Raw genomic sequence first — 19,577 nt, forward strand, 5'->3', positions numbered from 1 at the left:
ACTTCGCTGGTTATTCTCCCTGATCGTTTTTTGGCTTCCGGTAAAGTGGTTTCTTGAGCTAGTGCTCTAGACCAGAGGCCACATGCTTTCCTCAGCTTTTTTTTTTTCTGGCTGTGTTCCTTGTCTTACATCCTAAATAGTCAGCATGTTTGACTTTTTATCCTTTCCTGCCCTTCTTGTTCCCATCCTTTTCTTTGGGCAGTAAGTTTATTTTTATGGCTACGTTTTTTTTTTTTCAAGTATTATTAATTCTAGCTATTATGTTAAAACTTGTACTGGAGATGAAAATTAAACGTTGTTATAGATACTATCGTACATAGCTGAATGTTTGGAATATAATTTATCAAGAATATGTTTACCTACGTTTGTTTACCTACGTATGTTTACCTATCAAGCGTATGTTCTTAGGCACACTGGGAGGGTTTGGGAATTTTCATTGTGAATGAACCACGAGTGCTCCTCTAAAGAGCTGACACTCCAACTAATATGGTGTATTAATTGCTGTGTTAGAGTGTGTACAGAATGTAACGGGAACACAGGTCATGGAAGAGCACAGGCAGAAGGGAAAACATAAACAGTAGTAATGTTAAAGTATATGGCATAGGAAACACCTAGCAAAGTGACTAAAAATGTATGTGACAGACCAGAGGAATATTTCAATCTGAAGTTGAAAAGTAAACTGAGGCTAGATTGTTTGCTGAGTTGTATAGTTTGGATTGCCCTGTGGTTACTGGGGACTTAACTGTCAAAGATATTGGAATGCTGAAGTGACATTTTTATAATTAAAAAAGGCTTACCAAGTGTAGTGTGCTGGGTGGAGTGGAATGAAGCCAGAGAAGCTAGAAGTCTCTTAAAATGGTTGGAGTCAGGTGATTAGCTTGACATAAACTAATAGGTTAAAGAGGAGGAGGTAATTGCAATAATTTTGCTATATTTAAATCAATAGGACTGCTGACTGACTGGATGTAGGGGAAAAGGGGAAAATGACTCCATAGTTTCTACTTGAATGGCAGGTGAAGTATAAGAGAACAGGCTTGATGGATGAGAAAATTCAGTTTTGGACATTGAGTATGAGATGTCTGTAGGTTTAGCCATAAAACTTACCTTTAAAACCTTAGCTATTATGACATAGTAAAGTTAACTTTAAGAAATACTATACTAGGCAAGTTTGTTTTTAAATTAATCCACTCCATTAACAGTTATTGCCTCAGTCCCATACGTATAGAAAACTTAGAATTGAAAATGATTATAAAAGTCATGCATAAAAGAATATGTAACTGCGTCTTCTTACACTACCACAAATTAAAAGAAATTGCTATTAATGGATTGGCCACATTAGCAGAAAAATGTTGCAAAAAGTTAAATGATGGTAGTTGTATATCATCATCAGGTAGTTTCAAAGAGAAAACAAGTGTATTTCAATCATTTCCATTTTTTTCTTAGCCAGTTCTTGGCTTTAAAAAAGTTTTTTGAAGTTCATTCTTTCAAAAGTGGACAACTTACTGTGTTCTGAATGCAAATGTAAATTTATTTTAAAAGGTAGTTCATTGGAAGGGAAATTATTTGTGGAGTCAGTGAATATATAAATACAAATTTTAGTGGACTATAGCATCATGATAAAACAAAATCTTTATTAAGAAACTGATGGAGCAGACACATACTTTTAATTGGTGTGGCACATACATAATTCATGAATGCACCAAAACAAACTATGATGGTCAACCAATTAAAAACAGAAGCTATAAACTTCTGTTTCCAGCCAGGATGGAATAGCAGGGACTGCATTTACTTTGCCACAGCAAATCAATGACCCCAGCTTTCATTTCAAGAAACTAGAAAAAAGAGCAAATGAAACCTGAAGTAAGCAGATGAAAGGAAATAATAAAGATCAGAGTTGAAATTAGTGAAACAGAAAAGAGAAAAGTAGTGGAGAAAATCAGTGAAACTAAAAACTGGTTTGTCAAAGATCAATAAAATGGGCAAACCCCAAGTCAGCCTGGTCAGAAAAAAGAGAGGAAAAGGGCACCTGGCTGGCTCAGTTGGTAGGGCATGAAACTCTTTTAAATATTTATTTATTTTTGTCAGAATGCAAGCCAGGAAGGGGCAGAGAGATGAGGACAGAGGATCCGAAGCTGGCTGTGTGCTGACAGGCTGACAGCAGCTAGCCCAGTGTGGGGCTTGAACTCACCAACCATGAGATCATGACCTTTAGCTGAAGTCAGACACTCAACCCACTGAGCGACCCAGGTGCCCCAGTAGAGCACGCAACTCATGGTCTCAGGGTTGTAAGTTCAAGCCCCATGTTGGGTATGGAGATTTCTTAAAAATAAAATCTTAAAAATAAAAAAAAAAAAAGAAAAGGGAAAGAAAAAGTAGAGGAGACACAATGACCAATATTAGGAGTAAGATGATACCACTATGGATTCTGTAGATTAAAAAGATAATAAGGGAATATTCTAAACATTATTATGCCAATCAATTTGACAACTTGGGTGAAATGTATAAATATCTTTAAAGACATAAATTACCAAAGCTTATACAAGAAGAAATGGATAACCAGTATAGCCTTACTTTATTAAATAAATTGAAATTGTAACTTAAAATCTTCCCACAAAGAGAACTGTAGCCAAAATTGCTTCACTGGTATATTATTTCAAATATTTAAGGATTAAGTAATACCAATTTTATACAAACTTTTCCCAGAAAAAATGGAGAGGAAGGAATATTTCCCAATATTCTCTGAGGGCCATCATTATCCTAACACCCAACACAGAAAAGACATTACAAGAAAAGGAAACTACAGACCTAACTCCATCATTAACACAAATGCAAAAATTCTTAAAAAAATATATTTTTTTGATGTTTATTTATTTTTGAGAGAGAGAGAGAGAGACAGATAGAGCATGAGTGGGGAAAGGGAGACCGAATCAGAGCAGGCTCCAGGCTCTGAGCTGTCAGCACAGAGCCGGATGCGGGCTCAAACCCTTGAGGCATGAGATCATGACCTGAGCCAAAGTTGGATGCTTAACTGACTGAACAACTCAGGCGCTCCATAAATGCAAAAATTCTAAACAGAATTTTAGTAAATCAAATCTAATAATCTATTAAATGGACAGTATGTCATGGCTGAGTGGGGTTTATCCTAGGAATTCAGTGTTGGTTTAATATTTGGGATTCAATGTGATTCACCAAAGTAACACACACAAAAAAAACCAAAAAACTATATGATTATCTTTTTTTTTTTAAATTTTTTAATGTTTATTTATTTTTGAGAGAGACAGAGACAGAATGCCAGTGGATTAGGGGCAGAGAGAGAGGGAGCACAGAATTGGAAGCAGGCTCCAGGCTCTGAACTGTCAGCACAGAGCCCGACGCGGGGCTTGAACTCACGGACCACAAGATCATGACCTCAGCCAAAGTCGGATGCTCAATCGACTGAGCCACCCAGGTGCCCCTATATGATTATCTTAATAGACACAAAAAGCATTTGATAAAATCCAACATCTGTTAAGAAATATGGACTATTATATTTTACCCTGTTTGCCAGCTAACAAGTTAGCCTGTTTATATTATAAAGGATTGTATTATTGATATATTGATAAAGAGATAAAAGACTGTATTATGTATTAGCCTTGGCACAGTAGGCAACAGGAGATTTGCATTTGCATTGGATCCCTTGTCCTACAAGTCCATGGGAGTGGCAGTAGATAGAGGTGGATGTTGCACACATGGGTCTGTGTCATAGCTAAGGAACCCTGAGTTTAGGGAACTTCCAATTTTATTAAAGAGGCTGCTAGCAAACCTGCTCGGCCTTTGGCTTTAGGAAGATACTATGGACAGCACGTAAGTCTTGTCTTTGCACCAGGGGGAGACATTATCTATCTTTCAAGTCTGTTTATTGAAATAACATCCTTGAAACGATAGTCCAGAACTCCTCCCAGAAGATAAGCAGAAACAGGAGAAACTCATTGAGAGTTGTCTCCCAATAAAATCCATTTTTCCTTTCTACCCCAAACATGCCAAACCTTCAGCTTCTCTGATTAATCTGATCTGACCCACAGAGCTGGTACCAAATCTGTTTAATTTATCTCTTATTGTGTTTACATTAGAAAGCAGTGGCTTTCTCCTTAAGTTTTTGTTTTGACCTTTCATCTTGGCTGAAGGCCATAATTCAGGTATAGGTAGTAATTGCACAGACTCCTCCTGGGCTTGCCAGGAGGGAGTCTTGCAGAATTCCATCATTCACAACAACTCTGGCCCAGGAGTTGAGACAAATCTGAATGACTTTTGGGGCCAATATAGTGTTTCCTTGACATGAAGCTCTGTTAGGAGTTCTCCTGAGGTACATGTTTCCTTGTTTGGAGGAGAGAGGCAAGTTAATGCTTGGCTTTCATACAGAAAGTCAAAGTATACTTATGAGAGTGCATCTAGTATGCTTAGAAGCAAGTATTGCTTATAATTGTTGAGGACCCCAAAATGGAGCCTTCTCATTAGGGATACAAATTCACAGCTCTCCAGTTTGGGGTTCACAAATATTTGAGTCTAGTCCTTGTTTTTGGGGTGATTGTCCACAATGCAGATTTTCCTACTTGGTGACATCACTAAATAAATGACATTTGTCCATACCATTGAATGACATGGTTAGGGATGATATCTGGGACTGTTTTTTGTAGGAGGTGTAGAAGCCAGGGCCATGTCTTTACTTCTCGTAGATTTGTTGAGGTTAGGGGAATAACAAATTGTCAAAACTTTTGGAAGATAGCATTACATTTAAATTTAAAGCATTGGCAACAGAGGGCCCTCCCAGAGTTGTCTTTCTTCAGGAGAAAAGCTCCAGGTATATTTTAAAGAAAATTATTTTTGAAATTAGTTTTTGAATAGAACTATTTTACAGAGCCACCAGTATCATAATACAAATGTGTTAGTCAATACACAAATATCTCAAACGTTTTCATTTCAGTACTTCCTTTCATTTTGGAGCAGAGTCCTGGTTTGGATGACAAATCCTATGTTAATCCTGTTTAAGACCTAGTTCAACTATCCATGAAAGTTGCTCTGATCAGCAAGGATAGTAATGATCTCTCCTGCTTCTTAACTTCCAGAAGGCTCTCTGGTGTACCTCTCATAGGCATGTTATGCATGCTGCACTTTGAGTTGTATATACCTGTTTCCTACTGGTTGTGAAATTTTGTTTTGTTTATTTTTAAATAAAGTCTACCCACTACGTGGGGCTAGAATTCAGGACCCTGAGATCAAGAGTCACATGCTCTACTGACCGAGCCAGCCAGGCTCCCCTTAGTTGTGAAGTTCTTAAGTAGTGCGACTATTGTTTATTATTTTCTGTCCATGCCAAGACCTAGTACCATGCTTGGCACATAAAAGGTATTTGTAAAATACCAGCATTTTGTTAACTTTTTAAAGCCTTCTCCCCACACCCACCTTTTTACTTAATATATGTTAGGGAGTCTGCATTAAGTGATTCTTTGTATTTAGTGTTTGATAATGTATACCTCACAAGAATTGTGTGGATTGGATGAAGCAGGAAGTATTCTTGTTTTATACATGAGGAAAGTGAGGCTCTAGGACATTATGTTCTTGCTCAAGTTTAAGAACTTTAAGGCAGTGCTCGGATTGGAACCAGGCCTCTTGAATCATTGCTTCTCTTTCCTATACCATGCATTATTTGAAATTGAATGTACATAAGGGAATTATTAGATACTGAATGTATATAAGGAGATAGGTATTAAGAGTTGAGTAGTATGTTTTTTGTACCCCAAAAGTTGTGTGTTTGTTTAGCTTAAAGTTGTTTAAACAGGCGTCATCACTTGAAATTCTACCCGTGCAAAAGATCTGGGGACACTTTTATGCAGTGGACTTTTGTTCTTTTAGTATACTATGTTTTAATGTTTGGCCTTTTTACAATTGATTTCCAATAGCAGTGACCAGTATTAACAATTGCATTAGTGTCCTTTTGTGCCCTTTTCAATGCTCATAAATACAGGTTTACATTTGTAAATTCTTTCCCCCCAGCTTCCTATATGTAAATGTCTATCAAGATGTTTTCTACTACAAACAGCCTAGTAACTCTCCTTGTATATATATCTTTAATACAAGAGTGAATTCTTAATAGATAGTTGCTGAATATAACAAATTGAGTCCTGGAATGGTATGAATGCCCAAAGTCATGTAGTTGGTTGACTGAATTTTTTTCAGATAGGCCAAAGGCTTCTCTAGCTTTTACTTGCCAATAATCTGGAATATTAAAAACTGTCCAGACTTTGGAACCAGATGTGGATTTTAATTAGTCTTTTTTTTTTTTTTTGTATATACTAGCTGTAGTGAATTTAGGCAAGACACTTAACATCCCTAACCCTCTTCTGTATAATACTTGCCTTGCAGTGATTAGAGAAAATGCATTTAAAGCACTTTACATATAGAAGGCACTGGTAAATATGGCTGTTTTTTTTGTATTTTGATGATACTAGCTAACATTTAGTAAACCCTTAGAGTGTGCCAGGCACTGTATTAAATGTATCTCATGCATACAAAATTATCTCATTTATTCCTCACAACAACTCCATGAATATGGGAACAGAGAGGTTGGTTATATAGCTAGTAAATGGAGGAGCTGGGATGCAAACCGTGGCATTTTTGAGGCCAACCTCTTAACCAGTACACTGTTACTCTGATATGTACTACTAGAGCAGGGTGTCTTAGTCTTGGCAGTGTTGACGTTTTGGGCCAGATAATTCTTTGCTGTTTGGCTGTCTTGTGCAGTGTAGGATGTTTAGCATCTCTGGCCTCTGTGCACTAGATGCAAGGCCTTCCCCCTGGTGACAGTTGTGACGAATGTCTTCAGACATTATAAAACCTTTCTTAGGGAGGCAAGGGACAAGAAAAGTTTCCCTGATTGGGAACCACTGTCCTAAGGAAGGGTATGTTTGGCAGACTCTGAGGTAGTTGAAAATAAGATAAAATTAAATAAAAAGTATAAAATAAAATTAAATAAAATTAAATTAAAAAGTATAGAATTGGAATTTAGGGAAAGGGTCAGAGCTAAATATGTGATATGAAAGTCACTGGTAAGTGGTAGTTATTTATTACCACTTAAAAAAAAAGTGTAAGTAAAAGGGAAACAGCAATTGAGTAGAAAGAGTGGATTGTAAAAGAGACAGATTGAGAGGGACTGAGAAGTCGGGGTGGTGTTTCAGTGAAAATAAACTTGAAACCTCTTTCAATTGTAAAAGTAATATACTCCCATTATAAATAATTAGGAAATAGTAAAGGAATTAAAAGGATTTGTCTGTGAGCTTTATCAGTTTTACCATTTTAATTTGTCATGTCTCATGGCCCCTAAATGTACATTCCTTTCAGTTAGTATTTTATTTAATGGTGAAGGAAAAAATGAGTTATTTTGTTTTCTGAAGAAATAATTTCTTATTTCAGGTTGCCGAGGAGCCCAAGTAGAAGAAATATGGAGTTTAGAGCCTGAGAATTTTGAAAAATTAAAGTAAGTATTATCTTAGTTGTGTTAAAAATAATGTCTGTACTTTAAGCAGATTGTTGTCTATTTTACTTGGATTACAGTAGGCTGAATATGTCATCTCCTTAAGTCTTTTTTCCATCTTGTGAGAGAGGTATTATTACTCTCATATCATAATCAAGACCTGAGACTCATATAAGTAACTTGCAAGGGATTAAAAACTAAGTCTCTGTAATTCCATATCAAGATGATTGATTAATTTATTATAATATTCACTTATACATCAATAGGACTAGAAGACAGAACACATTTTCACATTAAAAATGTGAATACCTGAATATTAGATTAGTCTACAAAGCATATTTAGTACATAGCATATATTAATAGTAATTCAGAATCTGTCTGTGTGTTATTGCCTTGCTTCTTGGTGAGGTTAAAGTTCAGATTCCAAATGTAGATGCTAGGAAGTTTCTTCCTTTCTCCCATGCTTCTGACTTGTGAGCCTCTTCTTATCCCCAACCTTGTGCCCGTAAGAATGGACCCTGTATTGCAAATGGAGGACTAGGGAAATTTTCTTTGGAGGGAGAGTTGTTGGATTCTTGGAATATGACGAGGAGTAGGCTTTATTCATCTATATTGGAATTCAATATAGGGTTAACTGCTTCTTTTAGTTTTGCTATGTTCTTATTTTCAGTTTTTAAGAGAGGTGATATAAGGTAGAAGTGAAAATCCAGATTTGAGAATAAAGCTTTCATTATAATTCTGTTTCACCTGATGTAATTTTAAGGTTTATTAGCCTTGTCTTAGGCAACATTTTAGTGACAATGAATAACAATAGAAATCTTTAAAAAATTTCTCAAACTTACTTCATTTGCAATATATTTGGTAAGTAACTGACTGAAATGTGATGTATTGACTGTGTGTTAAAAAACAAGAAAGGTTTGGTGCCACTAATTTGTACTTTCTTTTGTAGGCCAGTTCATGGGTTAATTTTTCTTTTCAAGTGGCAGCCAGGAGAAGAACCAGCAGGCTCTGTAGTTCAGGACTCCAGACTTGACACAATATTTTTTGCCAAGCAGGTATGGTCCTCGGATACTCTGAAGTCTTGAGAGCAATCCTTTTGATAAAAAGAACTGTATTTCACTTTTGTGTCTTTGGTATAGTAGTCCTCAAACTTTTTTGCCTTAGGATCCCTTTACGTTCTTAAAAATTATTGAGGTCTCCAAGAGCTTCTCTGTTTATGTGGATTATATTTATCAATATTTATTATATTAGACATTAAGACTAAGGCATTTGAGAGTTACTTATTAATTGATTTAAAAATGACAAATGCATTACATGATAACATAAATAACACATTTTTTAATGAAATATAATCACATTTACCAAAACAAAATTAGCAAGAAGTTTTACATTTGCATTTTATGTTGTTTTTGCAAATTGTAAATATTTTGCAAATTGTAAATATTGTTTTTGCAAATCTAATGTCTGTCTTAATAGTACATAGCTAGATTCTCCTATCTACTACTTTATACTCCTACTTGCAGTGTTTTTGTTTTGTTCTGTTTTTGGTTGAAGTATATGAAGAAAATTCAGTCTCACACATATGTAGTTGGAAAGGGAGGAGTATTTTAATAATCTTTTTCAGAGAATTCTATTCTTTGATATTATATCAAAACTCTAAAAATGTTTCTTTTTTAAATGTGAAATCTGAAACTTTTAAATCTGAAATCAGTAAACTTTGTTCTTTGTTATATTAAATTTTTTTTGGTTTATCTTTCTCTGCAAATGGATCTTATACTCATTCAGCATTCAGCAACGTTGTGCATTGGTCATTTCAAATATTCACCGACTTCTACAGATCTTCTGAATGTTGCCACATTTGTTTACATACCTTATCAACAAGTCACATGTATTAATATTACCATCTGTAGAATTAGAAAAGTTGTTAAGTATCAGGAAACTTTTAAACTCACAATGGAGGATCTAAGTCATACCAAATTCTAGTTTTCACTTGAAAGTTTAAATTTTATCAAGACAATAAATACTGTCAGGTTTTTTTCTTGAAGTAACAGACTCATTTTACACAATTCTGAGAAAAATATCTGCCACATGCCCTGTCTGAAAAACCGTATTTGTCTTCCATTTGTGCTCTCAAGTGAAAATGATGTTCCAAGATGTTAAAAGCAGCCAACTTAACTCACAACTCAAAACAATCATACCACTGCCCTTCCTTGAAATGATTAGCATGTTTTGGTTTGCAGCAGAAAGTGCTTTAATTTGTGCTACGTATTTCATTTGATAGAATTTAATAAAAATAACTTTTACTAGGGGCGCCTGGGTGTCGCAGTCGGTTAAGCGTCCGACTTCAGCCAGGTCACGATCTCGCGGTCCGGGAGTTCGAGCCCCGCGTCAGGCTCTGGGCTGATGGCTCAGAGCCTGGAGCCTGTTTCGCATTCTGTGTCTCCCTCTCTCTCTGCCCCTCCCCCGTTCATGCTCTGTCTCTCTCTGTCCCAAAAATAAATAAGCGTTGAAAAAAAAAAAATTAAAAAAAAAATAACTTTTACTGCTTCATTAAAGACAGTCTTCAGTAAAATTGGCTTTTTTTTTTTTTTTTTTAAACTGTGTGTCTGTGTCAGTGAAACAGTTTAATGCCACTGCCTAGATTGGTGCTAAAATACCAGCAGTATTATCTACCATTGGTTGCTATTTTACTATCAGTGCAAATATGAAAGCAGGGAAGTAGGCAAGGACTGTCTTTGAATTACCATAGAAATGATTTTGAGCTCATGAACATCTTGAGAAGGGTCTTAGGAATTCCCAGGCTTCCATGGACCACACTTGACAAGGGCTGTTCCAGGACATACAGTGAAGTGTTTAGTATTAGGTGCCGCCGTATATCTATCTGGTCCATTGTTTGGAAAACAGAGAGTAAGTAAGAGAGGTTTGATATTTAAAACTAAGCTAAGTATAATTGCACTTGTTTGAAAATTGCACTTATTTCTGAGACTCAAAAAATTGCTTAGGATAATCTAACCTTTAGAAAGGTCGAAAAATAAAAGTGCTAATTCTCATTACTGCGCTTTAGCTCAAGGCTTTGCTATTCCACGTAGTAACTTGTTTTCCCTTTTTCTTTTACTACTTCTTTCTATTTCCCCCCAACTTTTTAAAATTGAGTGTTTTTAGAGAAATTAACACTGTCATGCTTTTACTTTACAGGTTAAGAAAACATTATTGTGTTTTTTTTTTTTATGATAGAACTTAAACTACAGAAATACATAGTGATAAAAGTGAATATCTTTGTAATCCTACACCCATTTCTACTAACTACTTTTAACAGTTTGACTCATTCATTTAGTCAACAAGTCGTTATTGAGCACTTTGTGCTAGGTATTAGGTACTAGGTATATATAATGGTCAACAAGACAAGGCGTGTCTCTTCTTAATAAGAACTATAATGATAACTATGCCAACAGTAGCCAACATTTATCATTCTTATTGGGTAGCAGATATTGTGCTTTAGATATATTGTTTATTTAATCCTTGAAACAACTCTGTGAGGTTGTTATCCTCATGTCACAGATGAAGAAATTCAGATGAAGAAATTGAAGCCAGGAGAAATTAACTTATTTTCCTGAGGTCACATGAGGTTTTTTTTTTTTTTCCCTTAAGTGTTTATTTGTTTGTTTTGACAGAGAGATAGAGAGAAAGGGAGAGAGAAAGAGAAAGAGCATGTGTGCAAGCTGAGGGAGGGGCAGAGAGAGGAATAAGAGAATCTCAAAAGGGCTCTGCGCTGACATGGGCTTGAGCCCAGGAATCATGGGATCATGATCTGAGCTGAAATCAAGGGTTGATGCTTTAACCAACTGAGCCATCCAGGTGCCCCAATATGTATTATTTTTTTTTATTATTAATTTGTTTGTAGTAGTTGATCCTCAATAACACTGTGGTTTTTACAGATTCCTTATTACTTCACAAATGTAGAAACTGAGTCCCAGAGAGATTATGAAACTTGCCCAAGTTAAGCAGCTAGTCATTGGCAGAGCTGATGTGCAAACCTGGGCACTATATCTCTGAAGTGTCTGCTCTCAACCACATCACAACACTGACTCTTTAAAAGTATTCTTGGTATAAATGTCCTATAATTTATTTAATCTCTTAGTGATCAATATTTTGAGTTTCTAACTCTTCCCTTAACACAAATAATTTATATATCATATTTGTGTACTTCTGTACTACTAATGTACTAATATTTGTGTGTGACAATTATTATAATTTTAAAACCACAGTTTGATTTTCAAAATCTAGATAGTAGAGAAAAAGTAGGGGACAGACAATTTTAAAAGTCCTTCAGGTATTTTTTTCTCCTTTTAAAGACATTTTTTATTTTTTAAGGTATATAAAAATATGCACTCATTTTATAAAATTGAAGCATTATAAATATATAATATAGAAAATAAAAGTCCCTTTTATAATCCCTGCTTCAGAGATAGCCACTGAAAATCATTTATATTCTTCCAAATTTGTGTGTGTGTGTGTGTGTGTGTGTGTGTGTGTGTGTGTGTGTGTTTAATTTCTTCCATGCTATATTTCTTCCACACTAAATTGTGAACCTAAGAGTCTGGGATTTTATTTTTACGTACCGTTCCTGGTACATAGTAGATGTCCAATAAATGTAGACTGAGTTCTTCATCTCTAAGAATATTACAATTAACAGTGGTATTCACTAACAGTAAGACATTAATGATGTCTGATTTATAGAGGTCTAGGTATTTTTAAGGTGAAAGAAAGTGCTCTATAAAGAAAATAAATGTTACTAAAGTTTCAATTTATAATTTCTGGAGTTCCTTGATATTTTTCTAGTTCTGTATTTCTGTTTTAACTATAATTTAATGGTTTATTTGTATTATACTTGCCATGTTTATTAATGTGTAGGATTAGTGATTTTCTAATAATCCTGGGTGGGTTTTGTTCTATATTATGTCAACAGTTCTTATTGAACTGACCTAACAGTAATTCCCCAGTAATATCTTTTAATTGTAATTCCCCAATAATATCTTCTGGTCGTTTTAGTGTATGCCTCCTATGAGTCTATGCCAGAAACTTTATATTACATAAATAATATAATCCTTAATTCTAGGCTTCAAGAGCTAATAATGATTTTATCCAGGAGTCTCCTATTTTTAGAAATTTTAAAAGTATAATTAAAATTATATTTATTTGTGATACGGTCATACATATTAACTAAATACATATTTTTGGTATTTATGGATGGAATTGCATCAATTTAGAAAGGTAATACTAATCCTGGCCGTCTTAAACTAATCATTCATATGCTGTAATTATAGGTGTGCATGTACGTGGTTCACTGAAGAAATAAAGTAGTAACTGTAATTACTAGTAATTATAATTGTGTTTAAGGAATGCCAGGAATGACATTTCGGTAATACTTCTCTACAAAGCATCATTGTCTTGTTACCAATTCACTGATTTACTTGCTAAGATTGTGCCGTAGTGGTACTGGGTTTGTCTGACTCTAGTCTGTTCAGTCTTTCAGGAAAGGATGATTGCTTACTGTGCTAGGTGTTTGGAGAATGATATGCAGTCATAATCCCTGCCCGCAACGTGCTTAGAGTTTAGTGGCAGAGATTGGTCTTAATCAATGAAATGCACAATTATGGTGTGATAAGTGCTACCTGGAGTGAAATGAGGACCATATTATATTGCAAAATTCGAGAACAATCTGTGAGACTGTGCTCACTCCCAACACTGGCTATGGAGTTCAGGGTCCCCAAACCATCCTCACTTCTGGCAATTGCACGTTTAGTTAGGGGGGTCCCCAAGACCACCCTCAGTTTCTGTAATTTGCTAGAAAAACTCATAGACCTTATTGAAAACTGTTATGGTTTATGACAGTGAAAAATACAGATTAAATTTAGCCACGGGAAGAGATACATGGCGCAGAGTCTGGGAAAGTCCCTTGCTAAGAGCTTCCAGTTGTCTTCTTCCAGTAGTTACAGATGGCACTAACTTTCCTGGCAACGATATGTGACAATATGTGCAGAGTATTGTTATCCAGGGAATCTCAACCAATTCTTGGTATCCAGAGTTTTTATTTGGCCTTAGTCACGCAGACCCGGTTGACCACCCACGTGGCTGACCTCAGTCTCCCGGCACCCTGGAGGCTGAGCTGATATTGTTGACCCCAGATTCCACCCTAAGTCACAGTGTTAGACTGCCTTTGTGGACCAAATCCCTCAGGTAAACAAAGATGTTCTTATGGGGCCTGGCTTCTCAAGAGCTAAGTATACCTCCCAGGAGCCATGGGCAAAGGCAAGGTCTCTCTTCGGGCAAGATTAAATTTTTTATTATATATAACAATGGGACTTGACCTTTTCAAGGAGATCTGAGAAAGCTCTGCGTAAGTGACAATTCAGCTGAAGTCTAAAGTTCAAGTAGGTATTAACTGGGGGAAAGAGGTTGAGGATCATCCCAGATTAATAACAGCTTGATAGCAAAAGGAAGTAATAACTAGTAAAATGTACTAGAAGAAGGTCAGTATAACTGGAGTATAGATAGCAAGAAGGGGGATGGCATATGATATGGAGCTGAGCAGGGCATATGTTAATCAGAATTGGGTATAGTTAGGTGTAGAGATACAATGACTTATAAGAAATAGACGTTTTTCACTTCCAAGAACTGTCAAGATTACAGGCTCTTTTGTTGTTGTTGTTCCTTTGTGTGTGGATTCTATTCCAAAGATTACTTTGTGGCTCAAGATGATTATTGGAGCCTTCGCCATTCTACCTCAATTCTACATTCCAGACAGCAAGAAGGGGACAGCACATTTCTCCTTTAATGAACATTTTCTAGAATTTGTCTATGTCACATGCTTACTTCTCTGGCCAGAACTTAGTCACATTGCTGTTCTTAGCAGCAAAAGAGAGTGGGAAAGTTGTCTTCATTCTAGGTGGCCATGAACGCCGATAAAAATTGGGTTACTTTGTGAATATGGAAGAAGGAGAAGGTGGTTATTAGAGAATAACTATCAGCCTTCTGCCACATATGTTGACAAAATTCAGATCATGTAGGGTATTTTAAGCCATGATTGAGACTTCTGTTTGTATCCTAAGAGTAAAAGAAGGTTATTAAAGTGTTTAAAGAAGGGTGACACAGTCAGATTATTATTTAGAAGAGATCCCTGTAGCCATAGTATGGAGAATGCATTTGAGGAGAAGGTGGTAGTATAGAATATAAGACTAGTAATCAGGAGGCTTTTGCAGAAGTATATGCAAGAGTAGATAAAAGACTTGTGGTAGAGATGGATGTGAACAGATCTGAATAATACTCAGTGGATAAAGAAGCACCCTTAATGGGTAATGGGTTGGATGTGGAGATGAAGGCAGCAGACAGAGTAGGTACGTGGAAGGGGATTATGACATTCCTTGATTGATGACACACACTCATGACTCCTGTCTTTTGTTTGGTTATTGTAAGTAATATAGTAAGCACTGAAGAACTCACTACCCCAACAAACTTCATCTAGTTATTTCCTTTTCTCTCACTGATTGTTCAGCAAAACTCTCATCCTCCCTCCCTTCATCCATTGCAATCCTCATGTTGAATTTGGTATATTATTTCTTTGCTTTCCCTTTTATGTATTGTAATACTAAAAAGGGTCTGTGTATATAAAATTTTTAATAGATAAAAAGTATCATACTTCTCAACTGAGAAAAGCAGTGCTGAAATAAAAACATTTATTTGGGGTCTCAATTGCAATTCAGGGAGCATAGATTTGGGTAGCAACCCAAATCATGTTCCCCTAAGGAATGAAAGCCAAGGGTTTTAAAAAACAAAACTAATGCTTATTGTGTTGTTTGCAAAGAATTTTGATTGGTGTTGGCTCACAGAAAACTAATCTTGGCTGAATATAATTGGTTGCTAAGACTATCACTAAGCAAATTTTAACTGTAGCAAGTTGCAGGTGTTTGGGCAGAGTCCTTGGAATTTATGCCTTTTGGCCCAGTTCAAAATTCCTGGTTTTATCCCGTGAGGATACCTAAGGCCCATTTCCTTAATGGCCTCCTGGCTCCATTTTATAACCCTTTGACATAAGTGATTGATTTCATTTCATTTCTCACATCTTCTGTGTAATTTTGGGGGACTTACTCTTTTGACTTAATATTCTATCATTAAGTTTCTCCTTTAAGTTGTTAATCATAGTAGTAGTTCCTTAATTTTGCATATTGTTTGATATCAATTACATGAAAATGCTGGGTTTATTTGCTTTCTCTTCCTAGATGGGCATTTGAGTTTTACATTTGAGTTATTGTCAATTGCGTGGCTATAAACATTTTTGTACATGTCTCCTGTTGTAAATGTGCAAATTTCTCTTGTATATAGAAGTAGAGTTGACTACATAAATACATCAAAGCTGCAATTATACTTCCACTAGCAATCTCTGAATTACTATGTAGCCACATACTCCAATGTGTGGTGTTGTCAGGCCTTTTTAATTTTTGCCGGCCATGTTGTTCTAAAATGGTACTTCATTGTGGTCTTGGTTTACATCTCCCTGGTCACTTAATCATGTTGAAAGCATTTTCATATCCTTAGTGGCCTTAACTGTTTCTTTTGTGAAATTTCTGTTGAAGTTATTTTTATTTTTTATGGGGTTAGTTGTGCTTCTTTTTTGATTTGTGTGAGTTGTTTATGTATTCTTGATATTACTTCTTTAAGTTAGCGTCTTATTGTTTTATTTTTTCTGGGTGTCTTTTGGTGAATAGAATTTTATATTTTAGAGCCAGTGCTTTTTGTACCTTGTTTAAGAAATTGTTATCTATCTGAGGTTGTAGAAGATATTGACCTGTGTATTTAAATTTTAATTTTTGACATCTATGTCCATAATTCATCAGGAGTTGGGTTTTGGTGTATCATGTGAAGTAGGAGTTCAATTTTATATTTTTCCATATGGATCATCATTTTTTTTCTATCCTCAATTTATGAAACATCTGTTGTCTCCCCTATTTGTCTGACATGCCACATCCGTTGTGTATCAGTTCCATATGTGTGTGTGTGTTTTCTGGACTGTACTCTGTTCCATTGATCACTTTGTCTGTCTCTGCCAATATCACTGTCTAAATTTTTTTCACTTCTTCATAAGGTCTGGTATCTAATAGACCTGTCTCCTCTCCTTGCTCTTTTTCAGAAATATCCTTCTATTCTTGGCTCTATGCTCTTCATATAAATTTCAGAGGCATCTTATCAAGTTGTATGAAACATTCTGTTGAAATTTTGACTGGAATAGCATTGAATATAACAATTTGGGGAGAATGTATATCTTCATATGAAGTCATGAACATAGTATGTTATCTATTTAGATCTTTATTATCTTTAACATGTTACATTATTTTCTCTGTAGAGGCCTTTTACATCTAATTCATTTGTTAGATTTATCCTAATTCATTGATATTTCTGTTACAATTATAAATTGTCTTCTCTTCAGTTACATTTTCTTTTTTTTTTTTTTAATTTTTTTTTTTTCAACGTTTATTTATTTTTTTTGGGACAGAGAGAGACAGAGCATGAACGGGGGAAGGGCAGAGAGAGAGGGAGACACAGAATCCGAAACAGGCTCCAGGCTCTGAGCCATCAGCCCAGAGCCCGACGCGGGGCTCGAACTCACGGACCGCGAGATCGTGACCTGGCCGAAGTCGGACGCTTAACCGACTGTGCCACCCAGGCGCCCCTTCAGTTACATTTTCTAGGTGTTCAGTGTTGGTGAAATGAAAAGGCAATTCACTTTTATGTTTTAATACTATATTTAGCTATCTTGCTAAACTCTCCTATTATTTCTAATAATTTGTTGGGTTTTTTTTTTTTGAGTGGGTTCTCTCTTAAATTATTATATCAAATAATAACAGTTTTGTTTTTCCCTTTCAAATCCTTATGCCTCTAATTTATTTTTCTTTTCTTATTGCATGGCTAAGACCTTCAGTAAAATCATCATGATTTTAAAGGGAATACTTTCACCATTTTCTTGTGCTGGATGATGTTTACTCTAGTTTTTATTTTTATTTTTTAAATGTTCTTTTTCAGGTTAGGATGTTCTGTTATTAATTTAGTAAGTTGTCTTTATTAAATTTTTTTCAAATGCTTTTTCTGTACTTATTGAAATAATCATGTTTATTTTCTTTCTGTAGGTTAAATGCAGTCAGTTATGTTAATGACTTTTTAAAATATTAAATCATCCTTCCATATCTGGGATAAACCCAGTTGGTCATGATGTATTCTCTTGTTATGCACTGTCAGATTTAATTCAGTAGTATTTGTTTAGCATTTTTGCATTTGTTATTTTCTTTTTTCGTAAAGGCTTTGATTAATTTTAGTATTACGGATTTGCTGGCTTCATGGCACGAGTTGGAATTACCTCTTTTTTTATTTTTCAAAGAATTTGTATAAAATTTAGATGGGCTGTTTCTTTATATTTTGATAGAATTGGCCTGTACAGCCATCTGGGCCTGATATTTTCTTTGTGAGTATATGTTTTAACTACTGGTTCAATTTAATAGTTAAAAGGCTATTCAGGCTACTTATTTCTTCTTGATTTAGTTCTGGTAAGATTTTTTTTTTCTTTTGAAATTTCTCCATTTTAACTTAATTTTATGAAAGTGTTTCATATGGTTGTTCTTAGTATTCCCCTGTTCTTCTTAATCTTATTTTTAGTTGTTTTCCTGACTCCCAGAATTCTGACTAGCATATTTGTGTAATAGAGGTTTTATGTACTCTATTAATCTATCACCTTTTATTTCCTATCTGTAGTAGGGTGGAAGTCCAGCTGATCTTGTTTCTGTTTTCAGCCATCTTGAGTCCTTGCTGTAAATCATCAAGCTGAATCTTTCATAATAAAAAATCTATTTTGATTATGTTATTTCAGCATGAAAAATCTCTTATTCCTAGGGCAAACTACTAATTGCACAAGGTCAGTGATTTTCTAGGTAGCAAATATCCTCCTGTGGCGACTACAGCCATACTCATACGAACCAGCGTGCTCCTCTCTTGAAGGCACCATGTATGTCACTTTGTTTCTTTGCTCACACCCTTCTTGCTTCCCTGAATGAATTTCCTTCTCTGTTCCCTGGGTCCTGTCAAGCTTTCAAAGCTCTATTAAAATTTTACATTCATAGAGAAACCTCTGATACTTCAGTTAAAGATTATTTCTTCCTTCATCATTTTGGTTTTCTACTCATCTCTTTTTCATGTATGGGTTTTGTTTTTTTTTTCCCTAAATTCTCCACAGGCAGGACATTTATTGTATCCTTTCTTTGTTTTGTCTTTTTTCTAGAGTCGTCTTCTCTTTAGGAAGTCACGGTTTTATTCTCAACCTTATTTTTCCTTGACTGTAAATAAATATTGAAAAGGTATTAATTTATTTTATAGCTATACCTCAGTGAAGCTTGATGGTCATTTATAATGCGCTATTTCAAGAGCATTTCTCTGAGCATCCACTATATGCTTTTGTAGCAGCTCTGAAAAGAAGTTATTCTCTGGTCCAGGGGTTGCAGGTCACATGGCTGCAATGTCAGGGTGGCAGCGTGCATGTGTGACTCGGGTCATGTGTAAGAAAAGGGAGTGGAAGAGTCTGGACAAACTAAAGAATATATGTTCTCTCAAAGGAATTCAAACCAAATTCTTCAGGTTCCAGGGGAGCCCTGCTTGTGACCTCTTACTCTAGCCTCCTTTTACTGTCAAACTCTACTACTCTGTTTGAAAACGTGTTACAAGCCAGAGCATATATTAGAATACCCAGGATAAAGATTTAAAAATTAAAGATTTAAGAAGTTGGGGACTAAATAATTTATGCTGCAATGAATTTTTTGTGACATGAACTAAAGTTAAAGTTCTCCCAAATAGATGTATATAAGGTAATTTTTATGGGAGTTTCATGAGGCAAAAAACCTCTCTAAACTGTCTTGTTCACCGTGCATGCCACACTTACCACAATGTCTGGCACGCTATAGATACTTAGTAAATATTTGAGTGACTGGCATCTTTTTTAAGTTTTTTTTTTTTTTTCCCCAAAATTTTGGCAATT

General features: G+C 35.4%; 1 protein-coding gene across 4 annotated transcripts in view; it reads left to right on the top strand.

Moving 5' to 3' along the window:
• The window catches only part of UCHL5 (ubiquitin C-terminal hydrolase L5), a 42,049-nt gene that overhangs the window by 1,438 nt on the left and 21,034 nt on the right, over positions 1 to 19,577 (top strand). For all 4 annotated transcript variants that reach the window (XM_045049230.1, XM_045049229.1, XM_011291086.4 and 1 more), the window contains exons 2-3: positions 7,447 to 7,510; positions 8,457 to 8,562. In XM_045049230.1, the coding sequence (XP_044905165.1) occupies positions 7,447 to 7,510; positions 8,457 to 8,562 (170 nt within the window). The remainder of the gene's footprint in view (positions 1 to 7,446; positions 7,511 to 8,456; positions 8,563 to 19,577) is intronic.

Source organism: Felis catus, chromosome F1 (assembly GCF_018350175.1).
Source record: "Felis catus isolate Fca126 chromosome F1, F.catus_Fca126_mat1.0, whole genome shotgun sequence".
Lineage (NCBI taxonomy): Eukaryota > Metazoa > Chordata > Mammalia > Carnivora > Felidae > Felis > Felis catus.